The sequence below is a fragment of the Lates calcarifer genome, linkage group LG17 (assembly GCF_001640805.2).
Source record: "Lates calcarifer isolate ASB-BC8 linkage group LG17, TLL_Latcal_v3, whole genome shotgun sequence".
Lineage (NCBI taxonomy): Eukaryota > Metazoa > Chordata > Actinopteri > Centropomidae > Lates > Lates calcarifer.
Window position 1 is genome coordinate 12,447,744 of NC_066849.1, and position 17,816 is coordinate 12,465,559.

At 42.7% G+C, this 17,816-nt stretch overlaps 1 protein-coding gene across 6 annotated transcripts in view; it reads left to right on the top strand.

The window, feature by feature from the left end:
- The window catches only part of elavl4 (ELAV like neuron-specific RNA binding protein 4), a 75,654-nt gene that overhangs the window by 40,081 nt on the left and 17,757 nt on the right, over nt 1-17,816 (top strand). For all 6 annotated transcript variants that reach the window (XM_018673349.2, XM_018673351.2, XM_051077306.1 and 3 more), the window contains 2 exons: nt 6,404-6,507; nt 10,330-10,483. In XM_018673349.2, the coding sequence (XP_018528865.1) occupies nt 6,404-6,507; nt 10,330-10,483 (258 nt within the window). The remainder of the gene's footprint in view (nt 1-6,403; nt 6,508-10,329; nt 10,484-17,816) is intronic.

The window sequence follows — 17,816 nt, forward strand, 5'->3', positions numbered from 1 at the left end:
AGGTGCAGCGGGGTAACCTCTGCTATCCTGACTTGACAGGGCTGTCCAAGTCATAAAAGGGCTTCTCTCTGTCTGTCAGCTTACCTTGTACTTCTCAGCTGCACAGCCAGCCAACCAGCCCACACACTGCAGGCTGCAGTCCACTGGCCCCAAGGCTCAGGGAGCCACCATGAGGGGGTGGTTTTCGTGTGTGTGTGTGTGCTTGTCCCTGAGCTTTTACGTGGGCAAGTGTGTGTCTATGTGTGTGTGTTGGTGGAAGCAGGGCCTTGGGAACTGAGAGTGGGAGCCTCCTGACTGCAACAGTGGCTGCTACCTTGGCAACCCAGGAGGGAAAGATGTGTTGAATGAGTGAGTGGGAGAGGGATCTACAGTAGATGCGTGTGTGCGGGGGACGTGGCTGTTTATGAATTTAGTTATTTAAACGGGCTCAATACATGCCATATGATATGCTCCAACTGTACTGCTAGTATTTGAGGCACTGTAGTCTTTTGTTCTCTTGGTGTTTATCTTTTTTTTGCAAACTCACTGAACTCCCTCCCTCAGTTCTTTGGAGTTGACCCTCTCTAAGGTAAGTGAAGTGTATTTTGACATGAAGCTGGTGACAGGGCACCTTTTCAAATGTTGGGGAGCGCTGGCCCATCAAAAATAGCACTACCTCAAGTTGCTGCAGCAGCAAGGGGCAAAACGTCAGACGGACGGGAGAGGATGGAAGCAGTGAGTGTGACACATTTATTTTGACAAATTGAAATGTTTTTTTCTCCCCTCCGCCTCATCTTAAAATGTCGCTAAATTTAAGACTGACCGAACAGATTTGCCTGTTTCTGGGGAGAGGAAGCTGGTCCTCTCAAGGTGTGTTAGCATCACCAGCTCATAGCTCTGATGATCCCTGCACGGCACAACCCATCCCCCCTCCCCACCTTCTTGCCCCCTTTTGAGGCCTCTGTCCTCCCATGACTTCCAAATGACAGACAGACTCCACTGCTGACGGGGTGTGGGGCTGCAGGAACAAGTAGCAATGTTTTATAGATAGATAGCCTTTAAAGGTCCCTTCACACAGATAATATTTTTATCAGATTTTTCACTTCGACTGCCTCAAATTCATGCAAATCTTTTTCCATTTGTTGGGCAGCATGTGCCACACAAAGTTCTTATTTTTATGGAAATATATAAACTACACAGAAAGACAAGACAAAGAAATGAATTATTTAAAGTAGAATTTGAACAGGTTGACAGTTATATCACCACAACAAAATGCCTTTGCTCCAACTACAACATTATAATATCTGCTTTGACAACGCAGTGTCAGCGGTTCAAATTAACTTTTTGACTAATAGCTACACACTTTCAAAGAATAGTATTAAGAACAATAGATTGCAGTGAGGTACACAGTAAAATAGAGGGTTCTTGAAGCTACAATATGTGTTTCATTTGCTACCACTCTGGATCAAAGAGCCTATAGTGTATTGTGTGAGCCTTGCCTGATGATAGCAGGAGATGAAGATGCTTTCATGTCTGCAGTACAGGGCTCTTAGTCATATAATACAACAAAAAGGCACAAAATAATGAGTCTTTTACTATGTGTTCCTTATAGCACATGATTGTGTACCTAACCATGTGCCTCACAGTGTTACATGTATGTATATACATCAATACTGTATGTTTAACTTGATTATATGCCTGTAAATTCACTGTGGTCATGCAAACGTCTATTTTGCTTTTGTTTGTGCCTATTTATGTAGGTGTAGTATGTAATTTGCATAGGTATGTTGGGTGAATTTTCACTTGTATCCTCCGCAATGTATTTCTGTATATGTGTGTGCGCGTGTGTGCAGATGGGGGAAAGGAAAGGTAAAATTACATAGTGGGGCCAGCAGGCAGGACACTCGCTCGAAGTACACTCATTTTCTCATCTCACACATTGGGCAACCTGCTCCTCCTCAGGACACAAATAATGGCTTTAGTCATAACACCTCACCAACACGCCGAAGAGCTACTCACTAGAAATAGCAGTTATTTTACCACTGAAAAACATGACCACCTCCCTATACAATATATGTCAGACTGTACAGAAGATCTCCCCCCACACTATGTGGTTAGACTGTTAGTGAAACTGGACACATGGCACTATACGATAAAGGACTGCACTGCTATAGTGGTACCCAAACCTATACAATATTTAATGACAGCTTTTTGCAGATGTACAAGTGCACACACATACAGTACAATATAATTAACAAACTCTAGATCTTAGATTTATGTACTACACATAAATCCCATTTGGGGATGTTCTTTATTATAAGACCTCTGCCATCATTAAATTTACATAATTTTTATTAAGAAGCCCCTTTTCATTGCTGCTGAGCATTTTCTTGAGTCGTTACAACTCTTGTAGAATTCACAGGACTGATGCTGTATGCAGCTGATGAATCAAAGGCAAATGAACATCTAACCATCATTAAAAGGCCATTATGAAGAGCAATGCATCATTTCGGTTCTTGGTTTTAATTGACAATTAAAATATATAAGTTAATGTATCCATTAAACTAATTGATCAGCACAGGGCTGATTTTTCTGTTAGCTATAACTCCATTAGAGACCATTTATCATGCATTTTTAATGGATTCTCTATATTGCCTCAGATACAGTAGTTTCTCAAGTTATTTTTCTGTCATTACAATATACCAGTAAGCAGTTTCTGTCTATAAAATCTCTCAGGTTTTCAGACTTTTCTGTCTTTTTAAAGACAGAATCAATTCCTGTGACAGTCTAGAGGACGTCATACAATATTAAACAATGTTCTTTATACTTACTTTTGAATTCTGTTGAACAGCATTTCTATAGCCTAATGTTAAACTGATATGACTGTAATATTATTTAGCAGCAGTGAAGCAAGTTTGATAGATGATATGACATTGAGATTACTTTTACAGGAAACTTAATCTGGAAGAACACTTAAATGAGGGGCTAGGATTTACAGACAGCTTTAGCAATATTAAGTTTTGCTTTGTCTTTGCTGTATGGTTATAGCTTTTGTCCGGTGTTCATATCATGTGAAGCAGTCTAAGCTGGCCTTATCCTTGCATCCCAATAAGACACCACGCTAGGTTAAATGATGCTGAGGCATTTTAAAATACATCTGAACTGTGCTTAACCGTGGTGTGTTGAGCCGGAACAGAGCAGGGCACCACTGTGATGGTGTGATCCAAACGCAGGCAGCATGCAGGGATGATCCTGCTGGGGAGTATTGAGGTGGACAGGGCAGGTGTTGTGACAGGCTGAAACCAACCACACTGCCTGCTCTCTCTGCATGCCTACTATATGTTACAGATGGAGAACAGCTTACAGCAGCACCTTCATCTTTTCAGTGTTGACATTCACTAAATGGTTTAGGAACTACAATCACCCCCCCCCCACCATCACGAACAATGACGTATTTACTGGTTAGCCGCCAGCTACTCCACTCCTCACTGTCCTGCTATGAGGACATACTTTACTGCCCCTGTTTGTTTGTGTGCGCCTCTGTGATTGAGTGATTACATGTTTACTTGCATGTGAGCGCACATGTGTGTACATCTGCCAGTGCGGCTGCGTTGGCGTTGCGTCTCCTGCACATCCGCGCAGATTCCAGGCAGCCAGGCAGTCTGCCGGTGGCTTCCTGCTGTTAGCTGCTCCATACCTAGGCTGGAAAAGGTGGGTGGAATCCCCTCCTGGAGCTTTCCTGATGCTGAAGGCAGATGTCTCCCTCTGTCTCCCCTCATCTCCACGCTCACCTGGGGACTTATGCCAGCCAGCGAGCCTTACCCCCGCCCTCCTCCTCCTTCCAGCCCTGGAGGCCCTCAGCCTCGCCAAAAGAGGGAGTGAAGACGGTAGTGGGGTCGGGCAAATATGCCAATACCAGCTTAAGCTCCCCATGCATACAACATACACGGGCGATGAAAGTGCACACACAGACATCATTTACCTATAGCAGCTGCTGAATACCCCATTCATCAGGGCTGTAATCAAAGTAAATACAGTATTACATCTGTTGTAAGACTATAATCCACCGCTGACTCACATGTGTCCATGCCCACACTTGCAAACTCACTTGTACACGCCCACACACATGTATAGACACTTCCATCACTGAGGCTGCCCCTTCCCTCCTCCCCTTACAGCAGTAGCGTCCATGGCTGCCAGTTTGGCCCCGTTTGGCTGCCTGGATGGCTCCATGAGTGTTAAGTGTCTCGGTACCATTAAGCACCAGCCAGCCCATTTCGATTGCCCTGCATGAGTGCTCTTCGCCAGCACTCTTCATTTTCAACTAACCCTCTGGTAGCCGCTCTTGTCGAACCTCACATTTCTTGTTGAAGATGAGGGTGAGGGGTGAGGAAAGGTGATGGGAAAGTGGGAGGCAAAGGTGGGAGAGACGGTGAACGTCGGAGAGGAGCGTTACAGGCGGCGGGCTCTCGGCTGTTGCACCCACCTAGAATTTAACCTGTCAGTGTAAATTGAATACACGCTCCTATGAACAGTTACCTCTGGAACTTTTTACTATTTAATATATTTAGTTGGGTTAAGGTACTAAATTTATCTTTATACTGTACTGGGGGTAATTTAGAATGCCAGTTAAGGCCCATCTCAGTGTATTGGCAAGCAAGTGACATGCATGTTTTATTCCAGCATGTTCATTTAATGACTTTTGCCACATGTTCTCTTTCTCCTCATTATACATGGTCTCTCTTTTCTGAGCACACCATTTAATAAAGAAGAGAAGCTGCGAAAATTGTTTTAACTGCCAAAGTTAACACCTGATGTCAGCTGAGAGTCAGAGAGGAGGAGGGAGAGGGAAGAGAGGAGAGCTAGTTATAAATAGCAGTAGTCTCTCCAGGATGGCAGGTTTTTAATTAACAATAGAGAACGTCTGATAATCCACAGTTAATCCAGAGGAGAAGAGGGAGGAGAGGAAAGAAGAAGAGAAAATCATCAGCTGTTTGATGTTAGGACTACAAGTCCCTCCTGGCCCTTCCGCAGCCCGTTGCTGAGCTGTTCTGCGCTGTGATACCCATAGCCCAAATGTATTTATTTTGTGAAACAGCCATGCTCCATATTTTGTGATTCACTTTGTTTCTGACTAACCGCTGTCTGTTCCCATTAGTGTGAATATGTACACGCCGCTCCTCTTAAACTGACTGGGATTCTTTGTGCTTGTGTGTGGTGTCAGTGGATAGGGGCTGTTTGTTGAAAACTAGCCGACTGAAGGCCCTGATGGCTGGAGGCATCCGCTTAAAGTCCTACGCCTGTTGAAAGGCTTGATCTGTCGGGGAAACACTGGGAGATGTCAGGCCTGCTTCACACTCAAAGGGAGTCTGCTATCTAAGACACTTTGAGCTTAGAGGGAAATGGGGGTGGCATTTTTTTTTCTCTCTTTCTGCACAGCTGCAAAGACAGTAACAAATATGTTGTTTGTACTTACTGTGATACTTTATTTGCTGGGGCTCGGTTGAGTTTCACTCTCATAATTCAGAGAGAATTTGAGTTTAATTTACAACTTTATATTTTTGGTATTTTTGGCATCGACACTTCTATCGCAACTTAAAATAAATGCATCAGTAGAATTAAATTCCCTCAAGCTCCAAGCTCACTAATATAACAAGCAGCGAGTAAAGAGAAGACATTCCCTGCTCAATACAATTATGATATATTCTTTTAACCTGTTGACTTGGAGATTTTGTTTAACATTATTTAACCAGGATTTTCTCTTGAATGATAATTTGCTTATCTTTGTAAGCATTCAATGAATGGAGTAGTGAAAATAGTCCCTTAAAGGGACTGCAGTTCTGCAGGATTGTGGCAACAGAGCAGGCTTCTCATGACACTTGGTTGACAAAAGTCACACCAAGACTCTTGACACTCGGGGCAGGAGTCACTATGATCTTGTCAGTAGTGATGAAGAGATGTTGTAAAGGATTTTCAAGGGAAATGTGTATGATATCCAAGGAGCTGTGTGTACAGATGGGACCATGAGGATGGGCTTTATTTTGTAGTTTTAGGAGGGGACAAGGTACCAGGGAATGAAAACCTGGTCAACCGATCACACTACCATATTACTGATCAGTCTAAATGTAACTTTAGCTCTTTCCCCTCAGTCTATGACAACAATTTCAGAAACATGGAATGAGATTGCAAGAATAGAAGAGAAAGTAGGGTTATTTGTTATTGGGAAATATGGTACCACTTTCCAGATGTAAACCGTCAAAGTGTTTATCCTCCTCTTCTAATAACGAGGGGTCTCTGTCTCCCCACAAATCTTAAGATGTGGATAATGAGTATAAATTACAATGCTTTCTTGTTGTCAGAAACAAAGTAATCAAGTGGAAATAACGTTTTAAAAGCTTTTCTTTTCCTCTTTCTGGCATTTCAGGACAGAGCCTGGGCTACGGCTTTGTCAACTACATCGATCCAAAGGACGCGGAGAAAGCCATCAACACGTTAAATGGACTCAGACTTCAGACCAAAACGATCAAGGTAACTGACACCACGTACAACTAAACAAGTCTAATTATAACACACCATGATCAGTTTCATTACATACACATTTAAGTTAGTTTTAAATAAATAACTGAAAATGAGAACGTAATCACAGCAAAATGTGAAAGTTAATTGCCAGATAATTGATCATAAAATTACAATGTGTTTTGTAAAGTTGTGGAGGTCATGGTAAATTTAAATTATAAGGCTGCTTTCTTCTTTTACAGAGGCCTTTTTAGATAGTGAGGCTGTTAGCGAATGAGCTGGAGGGCAAGATGGGATTAACGTGCGTGAGCCTCAGAAATAAAAAAAGACCATCTAAATCAAAGAGACACATTTTAAAGCTTGTGACTATGGCTGATACGCTAATTGCTTTCTAAATGTCAAAAATGTAAAGGTGAAATTATATAGATACCTCTGAGTGAAAGAGAAGAAACACGTCAATCATCGCATGTTTTCCAAAATAATTGAGGGGTCTGTTATTGCATTTTAATAGCATGACTAATGTGCAGGCTTGGTGGTGGCTGTCACAGAGGTAAGACAGATAACTCAATGCCAACGCTGCGCTGTCCCTCCTCCTCCAAATATGTTTTGTAGACTAAAAATTAAATGTTACAAGCAGCAGTTTTTGCAGATGTTTCAACATATCAATCATTTCACAGCTCTAATCCCCCCCTCCCCCCACGTATCCTCTGCTATCTCCCCCCACTGCACTGCGCCTGCTCACATGTTGCTGTTTTTAAAGCTGGGCAGTAATCTGTTGCTCTGTGGTGATCCTTGGATTCTCGTTTTCTGTTATCTAATCTAATCTGATCTAATCTAATCTAATAGGGCAGGATTAGCCTGTAGTTGTAAATGAGGAATCTCGCTGAGAATTCCCTAGAGAGCGTATGCTTTCTAGCATGGCCTTGGTTCAGCACGGCATCCTGGCTTTGGTCTAATGAATGCAATAGAAAAAAGTGGGTGTGTTTTCTGCATTGTCTGTATTAGTATGCATATGTGTGTACTTTTCTGTTGGGATTCATGGTGGTGTGAGGTGTTAATGGTGGGTGGATCAGTGTCTGTATTTGCATGTGTGTAATATACATGTAAATAATGTGATTCAGTCATTGTGACCTACAGTTTGATCAAAGCAGAGCTCTCACCAACAGGTAGGGATAGAGACTGGTTGTGCTTGGCATGTGAGTGCTTATGCATCGGCACCGCTCTTCATTCATTAAATTTACAAGTTCTGTACAGAATCCAAACAGCTGATTTAGTGTTTAGTATTTTACATGATCACTTCACTAAAGGTCATTATTATTTCTTCACAAATACATTCACTTTTTGTTTTTCAGACTTAGCTTTTTCTGTGTAATCCTAGGATAAATATTGGAATATTAATTAGCTATGTGAGTCTTTTAGAAAGTGAGGCATGTCAGTGTCCTCATATGGCCATTTCCGGCAGTCTGAGTTCACAGATTTTCACTCTCACACTCTCATATGACACAAGAGGTTGCCTTAAGTTGTTCCTGAGATAAAGGCTGTCTCTGTAATGACAGAAGACAACTCTGCATCTCTGTCTGGCACTATCGCTCTTTCACACTTCATTTCCTCCCTCCCACTACCCTCTTTCCTTGCTTTCTCTCTCCACAACAGACTGAAATACCCTAAAGGTAACAAGGTAAATTAAAAGGCAGCACGGTAATTCTAAAATTAAGTTTGTCGCTCTTTCATGTCACACCCTTCCCACTCTCTGCCACTACACTTGTGAGGAAACGCTTGGCCCAAAGATTCACATGCTCTCGGGCGATGTGTCTCTGTGTAGTGTCTCTGAGTTGGTTTCGCTGCTGTGGTTTCCTCCACCATGACACCTCAGATTTTTGTCAGCGATGTCTGCGATGCTGCTTTCCTACTGAGGTGTGAGGGGAAGCAGCATGCCAAAGGTGAGAGGAGCTCGCAGTGACACGCATGCACATAATCTCAAACACATTTATACAGTGTGTGCTTGTGAACACTTTAATCTTCACACTTGCAGTTTCTCTAACTTTTCTGCACACACACAAACACACACACACACTCCTGTTTCGCACATGCACCACACCACACTTGTACACAATACCGCTCACAGCTTGAAGAGGTGTTGATGGATTAGACATCTGGAGTTGGCTGACAAGGAGAGAAAATGAGGGAGAGCTGCACAGAGAAGAAAAGAGGAAGGGAAAAAAGAGGCAGAATCTGGAAGAGGGAGAAAGGTTTAGTGAGGCAGCACGCAGGAAGGAGAGCGAGAAGCAGAAGGAAACGATCCAGGCGGCAAAAAGGAGAGAGATATGGAGAGGAAGAGGAAGACAGAGGAGCTGCTGAGCAGAGAGGCCAAAGAGGAAGATGTGTAAAAGAAAAGTGAGACACGAGGAAAGCCAGCTGTTCCCAATCCCATTCTCCCACCGTTAGAGTTCAGCAGGATTTCCATGCTGTTGCTCAAGGATATGACTGCATATCCACCATATTTGCCTGACTTTAACCTTATTTGATGACTTATGTCTCCACGTGTCAAAGGTAATGAAAGTACTGCAAGGGGAAAGCTGCTCCAGTCAGCAGGAGTAGTAATGGGATTTACGCAACTTTCGCTGGAGTAAAAATCGGGTCTACACATAAAGATGTTGGCGACAACGTTTGACAAGTGAAAGTTCACTGGTAGCAGAGCTGCTGCTGGGAGCTGCACAGCACAGTATAACCAGCTATTCAGTTCCCGACATTTTGCACCATTAGAGGTGACATTCACACACAATATATTCTAGGTAGGAGAATATGAATGACTGAAAAATAGCTGTGTGTGTGTGTATTTGCATGTTTATGGACATGTGCTTGTGTTTCTTTATGTATGTGGAAATGAGGAGGAGGATCAGCGACTAGATCAGCGTGACTGTGAGGAACTGAGTGTAATTGTGCGGGTTAGTGGGAACATGAGGGGGTCTTTTTATTCCCTCTGTGAGATTGCTGTCTAGGAGAGTGTTGCAAGGGCAAGAATGTAATGGATTCTGTGTGTGTGTGTGCGCACGCACTTGTGCTTGTGAATATGTGTATATTTGCGTGTGTTTTTGCAGCACATTGTTTGTAAGGATTGTCTGAGAGGTTACAGTCACAAACAGTTTACTCTCATAGCAGATTCTCTGAAATATGTTTTAAATTTTACACATATTGAAAACTGGCTTTATAAAACAAAACTGTGAAATCCACTCTTTAGATCACAAGGCCAAATGGTGCCTGGTGAAAAGCCTAAAGGTTTTTGGTTACTTACTGTTAGGCTCATTTCTAAGATGGTAATTCATTTACCTACTGAAAACACAACATTAACTCTCACTTTTGTAATTCATTCATATTCAATTCAGAGAAGCACTTGAAATAAATAGGGTGGATGAAAAGACTTTTTGGACAAAGTCCTAATGCTATTAATCCTGTCCCTCTGGCTACCTGAAGCTGTCCTTTCAAAGTAAAACACCTGTGGTTTCTACTCAAGGGAACAAAGTTTCCTCTGCCTCCTCCAGCAAACGACTCAAGTCTTATCTCTCCAGTGTTCCAAGCAGCTAAATCTTTTCCTGACAACAATAATCCCCGAGGCAAGGTGTACTAACAAAATACAGTCACATTTTCCTCCCTGTGGATCCAATGACCCACACCCTTGCCTGTCCAAAACACACAAACACATAAAATCCTTGTTCCTCCTACACTAAAACCTTGTTTAGATTTCAGCTCTACCCCCCCGGGATTTCAATGGGTAATAAACTACAGGAGCCCTAATTTATTCATACAAGCTCTAAGACTCTGTTTCATTTTCCACAGGTGTCATATGCGCGGCCCAGCTCAGCCTCCATCCGCGACGCCAACCTGTATGTGAGCGGTCTGCCCAAGACTATGACCCAGAAGGAGCTGGAGCAGCTCTTCTCCCAGTATGGACGCATCATCACTTCCCGCATCCTCGTCGACCAGGTCACAGGTATCCATGGGGCAGCACCTCCTCTCTCTTTACACTCTGACACGACTGGTCAGACACTGAAGCCACACACACATACTGTATGTATACTCTGATACATAGTGTGTCCCGATTCTGTGTGTTGCGTGGTCATGTGAGTAATATTAGACCAGTTTGTGCCTCTTATGACTGAGCAAGTGCTTTTCAGGAATATAAATGAAACCACTTGACACATTTTTTAAAGTATTTCGAGAAATCTAAAACTAAAATTATAAGGAGGTCTCCATTTTATTACAGAAGCATGTGTAAGTCACACCTACTTTCCTTCACATTTGCATAAAAGTAGTGTCAGTAAATTACTAACTTAGTATGAAAAGAATTCCAATTATGGACAAGAAAATGACATACTGAAAACATTTGCTGTGTGTGTGTCAATACATAGCAATACAATGAAGAAAAGTATTAGCTGAACGAAAGGAGAAAAGAACAGGAAGGAGAGAGAATCGTGGTCGACCATGGTCAGCGGAAATGAAAACAATGAAGTAAAAAAAATATGCAGTGACAGAACTTATCATTAATTGAGTTACAGTTAGATTATAATGTGATGATATGATCATGTCAACCAGCCCTATCATCTACCAAGTGAGTGAGTGACCACATTAGGCAATATTTCTGACCAGGGCCCCAGCTGATGCCACCATTGTAAAAACAATGATTATATGAGGGGCACAAGCTGCGTTATATACATGCTCAATTACACATTCCACTACATCCAAAACACAGGAATGAATCACATCAGCCCATTGTATTTCAGAAGAACCCCTCCAGCGTGTCTCTTAGATCCATTTCAGGGGTTGTGTGTGTGCCTACAGGCTGAAACCTGCTCCAGTGTTATGTGCAATGTGTACTGATGAAGCAGAAAGGGAGCAGCATGCTGTAAACCACACTCATTTGCCTAAGCAGAATAAATCACTGCTGGCAGTGAAGTGCATGCCTGTCTGTACACACTGAGCAGAGGAGGGGAGAGGGTGAGAAAAGAGGGGAAAGCAGAGGAAAGGAAAACAAAGGAGAGGAGAAAAGGAGACTGGGGGGTGGGGTGCAGACAGGGAGGGAGGAAGCAGAGAAAATGGAAAGAAAAGCAGGTAACAGAGGGCATAGATGAGCAGAGACATGGGAAGGAGAGGAAATGAGGAGAGGGAGGAAGTGAGGGGAGAGCTAGGGAGGGGGGCAGCAGAAGGGAAGGTGTGGGGAAAAAAACAGATAGGGACATTTCTACCCTCATCAACACACATTTAGATGAAGTGGGCACATCTCCTGCTTCTTTGTTTTATCTAACAGACCTGTCATACCACCATGCTACTATAGGGAGACCCGGGGGACTCCCAGTAAAACAACGCAGCCATGCAACACAGACCTTAGCCACATGCACATCTGTTTTAGCTTCTCAGCTTAGGCCACACACACACACACACACACAATAAATGCAGTAGTGGTCACAGGATGGCTTGATAGCTTTGATGCATTCAGTATAGGTTGCGTTCACAAGAGACTGAATAATTCATTGTGCTCATTCTCGGCTGGTGGGACGGTCAGTTTTAAAGTGGAGTGTTCTCACGAGCATGTTCCGATAAAGTGCTGCAGCAGTTCATTTCCACCAGTGAGAATAATACAAACTCTCAGATCAAAGGGAAAATGCTCAATTGAGAAAATAAATTGAGTTTCACATAATCGTTCCTTTCACATCCTGTGATATAAAGCTGACACTGAAAGGTTTAATATTCACATATTTCTCTCTTAAATGGCATTAGATCCACTGACATTTGTTTCCAGTTGAAAAAAAAAAATCATCAATATTGCAGTGCATGTTACACACCCAACTGCTGGCTTCCAAGGTGTGTGTTTCTTTGCCTTATTTGTCTATTATTTTGTCTAACAACAAGAGAGAGAAAGCAAGGGAGAATCATTACACTGATGGCAACTAAACGGTGTTGTGGGACAACTAATGCTAATTATTCTATATGTAAAAAACACTAGTATGGTGTATTTCAAAACATTAATAGATCACATTTGGCAAACCACGTAGAGATGAGCAGCATTAGTTTGATCAGTTTTAGGAATGCCCTTTTCCTTTCTCCTGCACTGTTTATTTTTTTGAGTTTCAAAACTAAATTCAATAAAACACCAACTTCAGCTTCTTTCCAACCTTTCATCTAATGTAAAATCTGCTGTTGACCACCTGTTGTATGTCACAGAAGATAACGTGAACATTTCCCAGTTCCCTGAGGTTATCAAGGTTAAAGGAATAGTTTAAGGCAGAGGAAATATTATTTGATTTCTGACCCTATAACCATCATTATTGCACTTAATTTTTTAGAGGGTGGACATGTTGTATCGCTGGCAGGCAAAAGATGCTTACGTGCACCAGTATGAAAAGTTGTATCAGTCAGCACGCTCTTATATACACAGAGCAGTAGGTGTTTTCACACCGTGAACCTGCTAACACTGTCGACTACGCTGATTTCCATCCTACCTGCCTGCCTTACAACTAGAATACAAAAAGATTCACACATATACTCTATGCACACACACACACACAGAAACAAAGATAATGTGAGAGAGAGATGTTCTGCAAGGTGTCCCCAGAGGGTAAAGGATCAGCAGGAGAAATGTTAATGATTAATTAGATGTTAGAGTTGCTGGTGATTAAAAACATGGAGGACTTTAGAAGGGCCTTGAGAGTAGTATGCTGGCACCATTGACTCATCTTTTTCTTCTCTCTATTACTGTACAGGCATACGCACGCAAGACAACACACAGACACGCACACACATACACCCACACACTTGCTGCTATTAAGAGAGAAATGGGCTGCAAATTAAAACTCTCCTGTGACTGCCAAAAATGCAAGTACAGAGCAAGAAAGGAGAGATGGGGGAAAGGGAGAGAAAGAGGGACAGACTGATTTGCGGTCTGTGTCAAACCTGTTCCTGGTTCAGTAAGTAATGCGCTGCTCAGGGAGTCACCCAGAGGATGTCCTAATGGCAATATTGTCCCAGTCACTTCTCAGAAAATAATCCCCTGAGAAGGAAATGTGTTCATTTCTACAGCTATATAAACAGTTTATGTAGTTTATTTTTAATACCAGTGTTTCATTTTTTAGTCTTTTCTGACTTGAGGGACATAAGTTGTTGTTGTGAGATTATTATCATCTGTTGCCTTGGAGTCCTGTTGCAGGTCATCAGTGACTCATCAGTGTCCCGTGTATTTATTAAATCAGTGCCTGAAATCCAATTCACTGAGTGATTCACTCTTCCTACTGAGCGAGGTACTGATTTGGGACACACCCTTACATTGTCCATAGACACACAGTAGGCTGCAAAGAGGCGTGATGCACAGACAGAAACACATAGAAACAGCAATGCTCCACAAAGTTGTTGCGGTAACGGATCTTCTCCAGTGACCATTGGCAGATGGGCGGATGATCCCCAGCTCCTGCTCTGCTAAATTGGGAACATGAAGTCTGTTCTCTAAATGACCTCCTCATCAACAAGATGCACCCTGCAGTCACTCTTATGTTCATAAGGACAAGAAGGAACTTTAAAAGCATCACTGTTCGCATCATTCACAGTCAGAGGCAGCTGAAACAAAATCCACCAAAATTGCCAAATTGCCCCAGAGACTCAGAGAGCGAGCACAACATCGACTTGACAAGGATATCTCTCCATCTGTCCATCTCCTCCTCTGTCCCCCTCACCCTCTATTGATTCCTTCTGAATGGATAAGCATATTTTGGCTCTTTATCAGTGCAAATAGTGCAGGCAGGGTTCCCACTCCTGCCTCTCTTCTCTAACCTCGGGGAAAGGCGGCCAGGCCGTGATCTTACGCCCTGACAGCTGGTTTGGGCTAGCTTCAATTTGAAACAGATATAATATCAGAGACAGCTTTGGATCGATAGTTGGCTATTCCTGGTTCTTCATCTCGGACCTGGATGCGAGCAGAGGTCAATGCTTACCTGATCAATGACTGCAAATACAATTGATCCACAGACTCGGCTTCTAACAAACAGTGGCTCTGATGTGAAACTAAATTGCTGCTCAGTGTGTGTATGTGTGTGTTTGGCTGTGAGAAGGCTGATGCCACGTTCCCTTCATGTGGGATAGAAGGTAGCGATGGGAAAGATTCCCATGGTAACAAGTTGTTCATGCCATCATGACTACTCAAGATGGTGATTGCCAGTGTTACTAATAACAAGCGTATTTTGCACACTGAATGAATAATTATCTGGCACTGAGCTACAGTTGTATGATAGGCAGAGTTGTTCCTGATCAAAATAGCATTAAATTAAGGTTTAGTTACCTTGAAATTTTGGCTGTCACGAGACATCCATGTTTGAAAGCTTTTCAGACATTTTAGTAGCATCTACTGACACATTGTTGTCTAGAAAAAAAAAATCTCAGACCACACCAAGAAAAAAAAACACTTTGTTTGAGAATTGCACAAACACGCAGCATTACAAATATGCGGCCGCAAGCTCATGATGTGCTTTGTAATGTTGAGTTGTTTATGGGGATATTGAAAGTCCCGTCATGTAATGTTTGGCAGTGCATAACGTTGCACATTTTTATTGGGACTCAGTGATCAACACAGAAGCTGTGCAGTTACTGACTCTGTTGGAGGCTATAAAAATTTTGATTATGTTTACATGCAACAATAATGGTACTGCTCCCAAAACTGTCTGAAGATTACTTGCTTCGTGACTCACCCCTGTAAAATTTAACCAAATCTCATTTGAGCTATGACAGAGAGACACCAATTTTTGCCAGATAACTTAGGAGAGAAAGCCAGAAAGTACGCAGCTGCCGTCTCTCGTAATCTGGTATTTTTAGACGAGGAGAAGGAGAGAGGCAAAGGGAGGGAAACGTGAACAGAGGATAGGAGAGATGACAGAAGCAAGAACAAGAGAAGGAGCGTGACTTTTCATTGTCTCAGTATTTGTGATCAGAATGTGTTAACTGAGTTCATAGTGTCCCCAGAAAGTTATTTCTTGCCAGTTTCATGTGGGCAGATGTGTAGATATTTGTGACATTATTCTGCTTTAGCTTGGTGTTGGTTGCACATAATATAAACATGGTATGCACAATGCATCACTGTGCATAGAGCACTGCATTCTGATATGACTTAATTTAATTTAGAACCTGCAAATTGTACATCAATATTTGTTCTGCTACTTTTAGATGACTTTAGTGATATAAACAGCTCAGACATAAGCATAAATAACTTGTAGTACAGGCTGCTTTTAAAGGCATTCTCTCTAATCACACTGATAGTGTTACTATTGTTTGGAGATATGTCAAATTTAAAATTGGTTAATGACGTTATACAGTCTTATTCCATAGCTACACATTTCCATCGTGCATTTCGTTTGCTCTTACTGTTGAAATAAAATTAAAATTACATCTGTGATGCAGTATTGAAAACAGATCAAGCCCTTTACTCTCAGGTGCACCGTCAAAAGCCAACTTTCACCAAAACTCCCAACATCTCACCATGCTGTCTCATCTGCATGGAACTCTCATCTCTTTTTGCCTCTCTGTTCACCTATGTGCCATGCCTGCTGGGCTGGGTACAAATATACTAAAACAACACGCATTTCAAGGTCAGGGAGATGCCACTTTATGGCGCTGCTTGTCCTCGTCTTTCCAATGGCATGAAAAAAACGGAGGCTCCAGAAGTCTCCTCACAAACTTGCGTGGCTCAATGGATTTGGTTTTTTCTTGTATCCAGACCGTTCATGTTTGCATGGTGTACTTGTGAATTTTAACAACACTTTTTTTTCTCAAAGGATTTACCCTTCCTCTATACAGTTGGTATGTTCTCTCCTCTCTTGACTTGAATAATGGATGTTCCCCTTCAGACTGACACTGCGTCGACTCCCTGTTCTCTGCCTGTCCAGCGCTAGAGAACAGAACGGTCAAGGTAACACGAGCGGAGAGGTGCACCCTCCAGGAGACATGACTGCAGCCTTGACTCGAGCTATCGTCTCCCATCTCTCTGCCTTTAGTTTGTTTTTTTTTTCCCCTGTAATCCTCAGAGTGCATACTACCTCTGTGGTAACCGGCACACATGCACCAGCAGCCACATACAGATACGCACATTGATACATGTGCGCACACACACCAGACAGATGGTTGAAACCCTGCTCTGACAGAGGCTAAAGCACAGGGCACCTCCGCTCTTCAAAGTCTCTGCGTCTCTCTTCTTGCTGCTTTTTCAAACGCCATCTGTACCCAGGCACACTAATGTTACTTAAAACAAGGACATTGCCTTTTTTTTTTTTTTTTTTAAATCTCCCTCTAATTAGAAGACAGCAGGAAGAGAGTTTCTTTCTGCCTCTGCCATAGTCTTTTTGGAGAGGAAAGTCTAATCATTTCATACAGTTGGCACAATATAGCTCCGGAAATAAAAATAAAAAAAGCTAAAACGATGGGAGATGGAACCTGGAAACATTTTAAGATTTCACTTATGCATGCGTGCATCGATGCAGTGTCTTTCCCAAAGAGTGTACGGGGCCTGGCTTACAAGGATACAGTGCACTAGATGGATAAGCTGTGTATGCGTGTGTTTGAGAGGGGTGGGAGTGTGTGTGTTTTATTACCCAGCAGCCAGGTTTCTCATCTCTCTTCTCTCCTCTGGTCTCTCAGAGGAGCAGTCATTTCTCTCTGTCAGTCAGTCAGTGTTTGGGGAGATGATAGTGGGGTTTTAGAGAAAGAGCAGCTTTGTTTGGGCAGGAGCGAGCAAGAATAGCACTGTTTCCTTTCATCATCATCCTTTTACTGTCACCTCCTAACATTCTCCCCTTCTCTCGCCCTCTCTCCTTTTGTCCTTTCCTTCCTTACTCCCTGTTCCCACTCTTTCCCTTTTCTTCTTTTCATTCCTGCCTTACCTACTCCCACCTCCCCAAACTCTCTCCCTCTGTTCCCCCACCACCACCACTCCCCAGATTGAGGTAGCGTGTTATTAGCAAGGCAGCCAATGTGCCTGTCGGTGTGTGTCAGAGAGAGATAAGCACAGGTAGAGAGAGTTACATAAGCCTCTGTTGATTACTGTGGAGGAGAGGGAGAGCAGAAAAGGAGAGGGAGAAGAAGAGAGAGAGAGAGAGAGAGTGAGAAAGACAGATTGCTGTACCTTAGTAAGTACATTGTGCTCTAATGTTGCCTGTATGGCTGGCTGGCAGTTGATAAGTAGCCTAGGCTTCTGGGGCTGGTTGAAAGGACAGTCATTAGGTTGGACTCCCTAGACTGGCAGCTTGCTTCATAGATTGCAAGTTTGTTTTTGTTATAATGTTTAACGGGAGAAA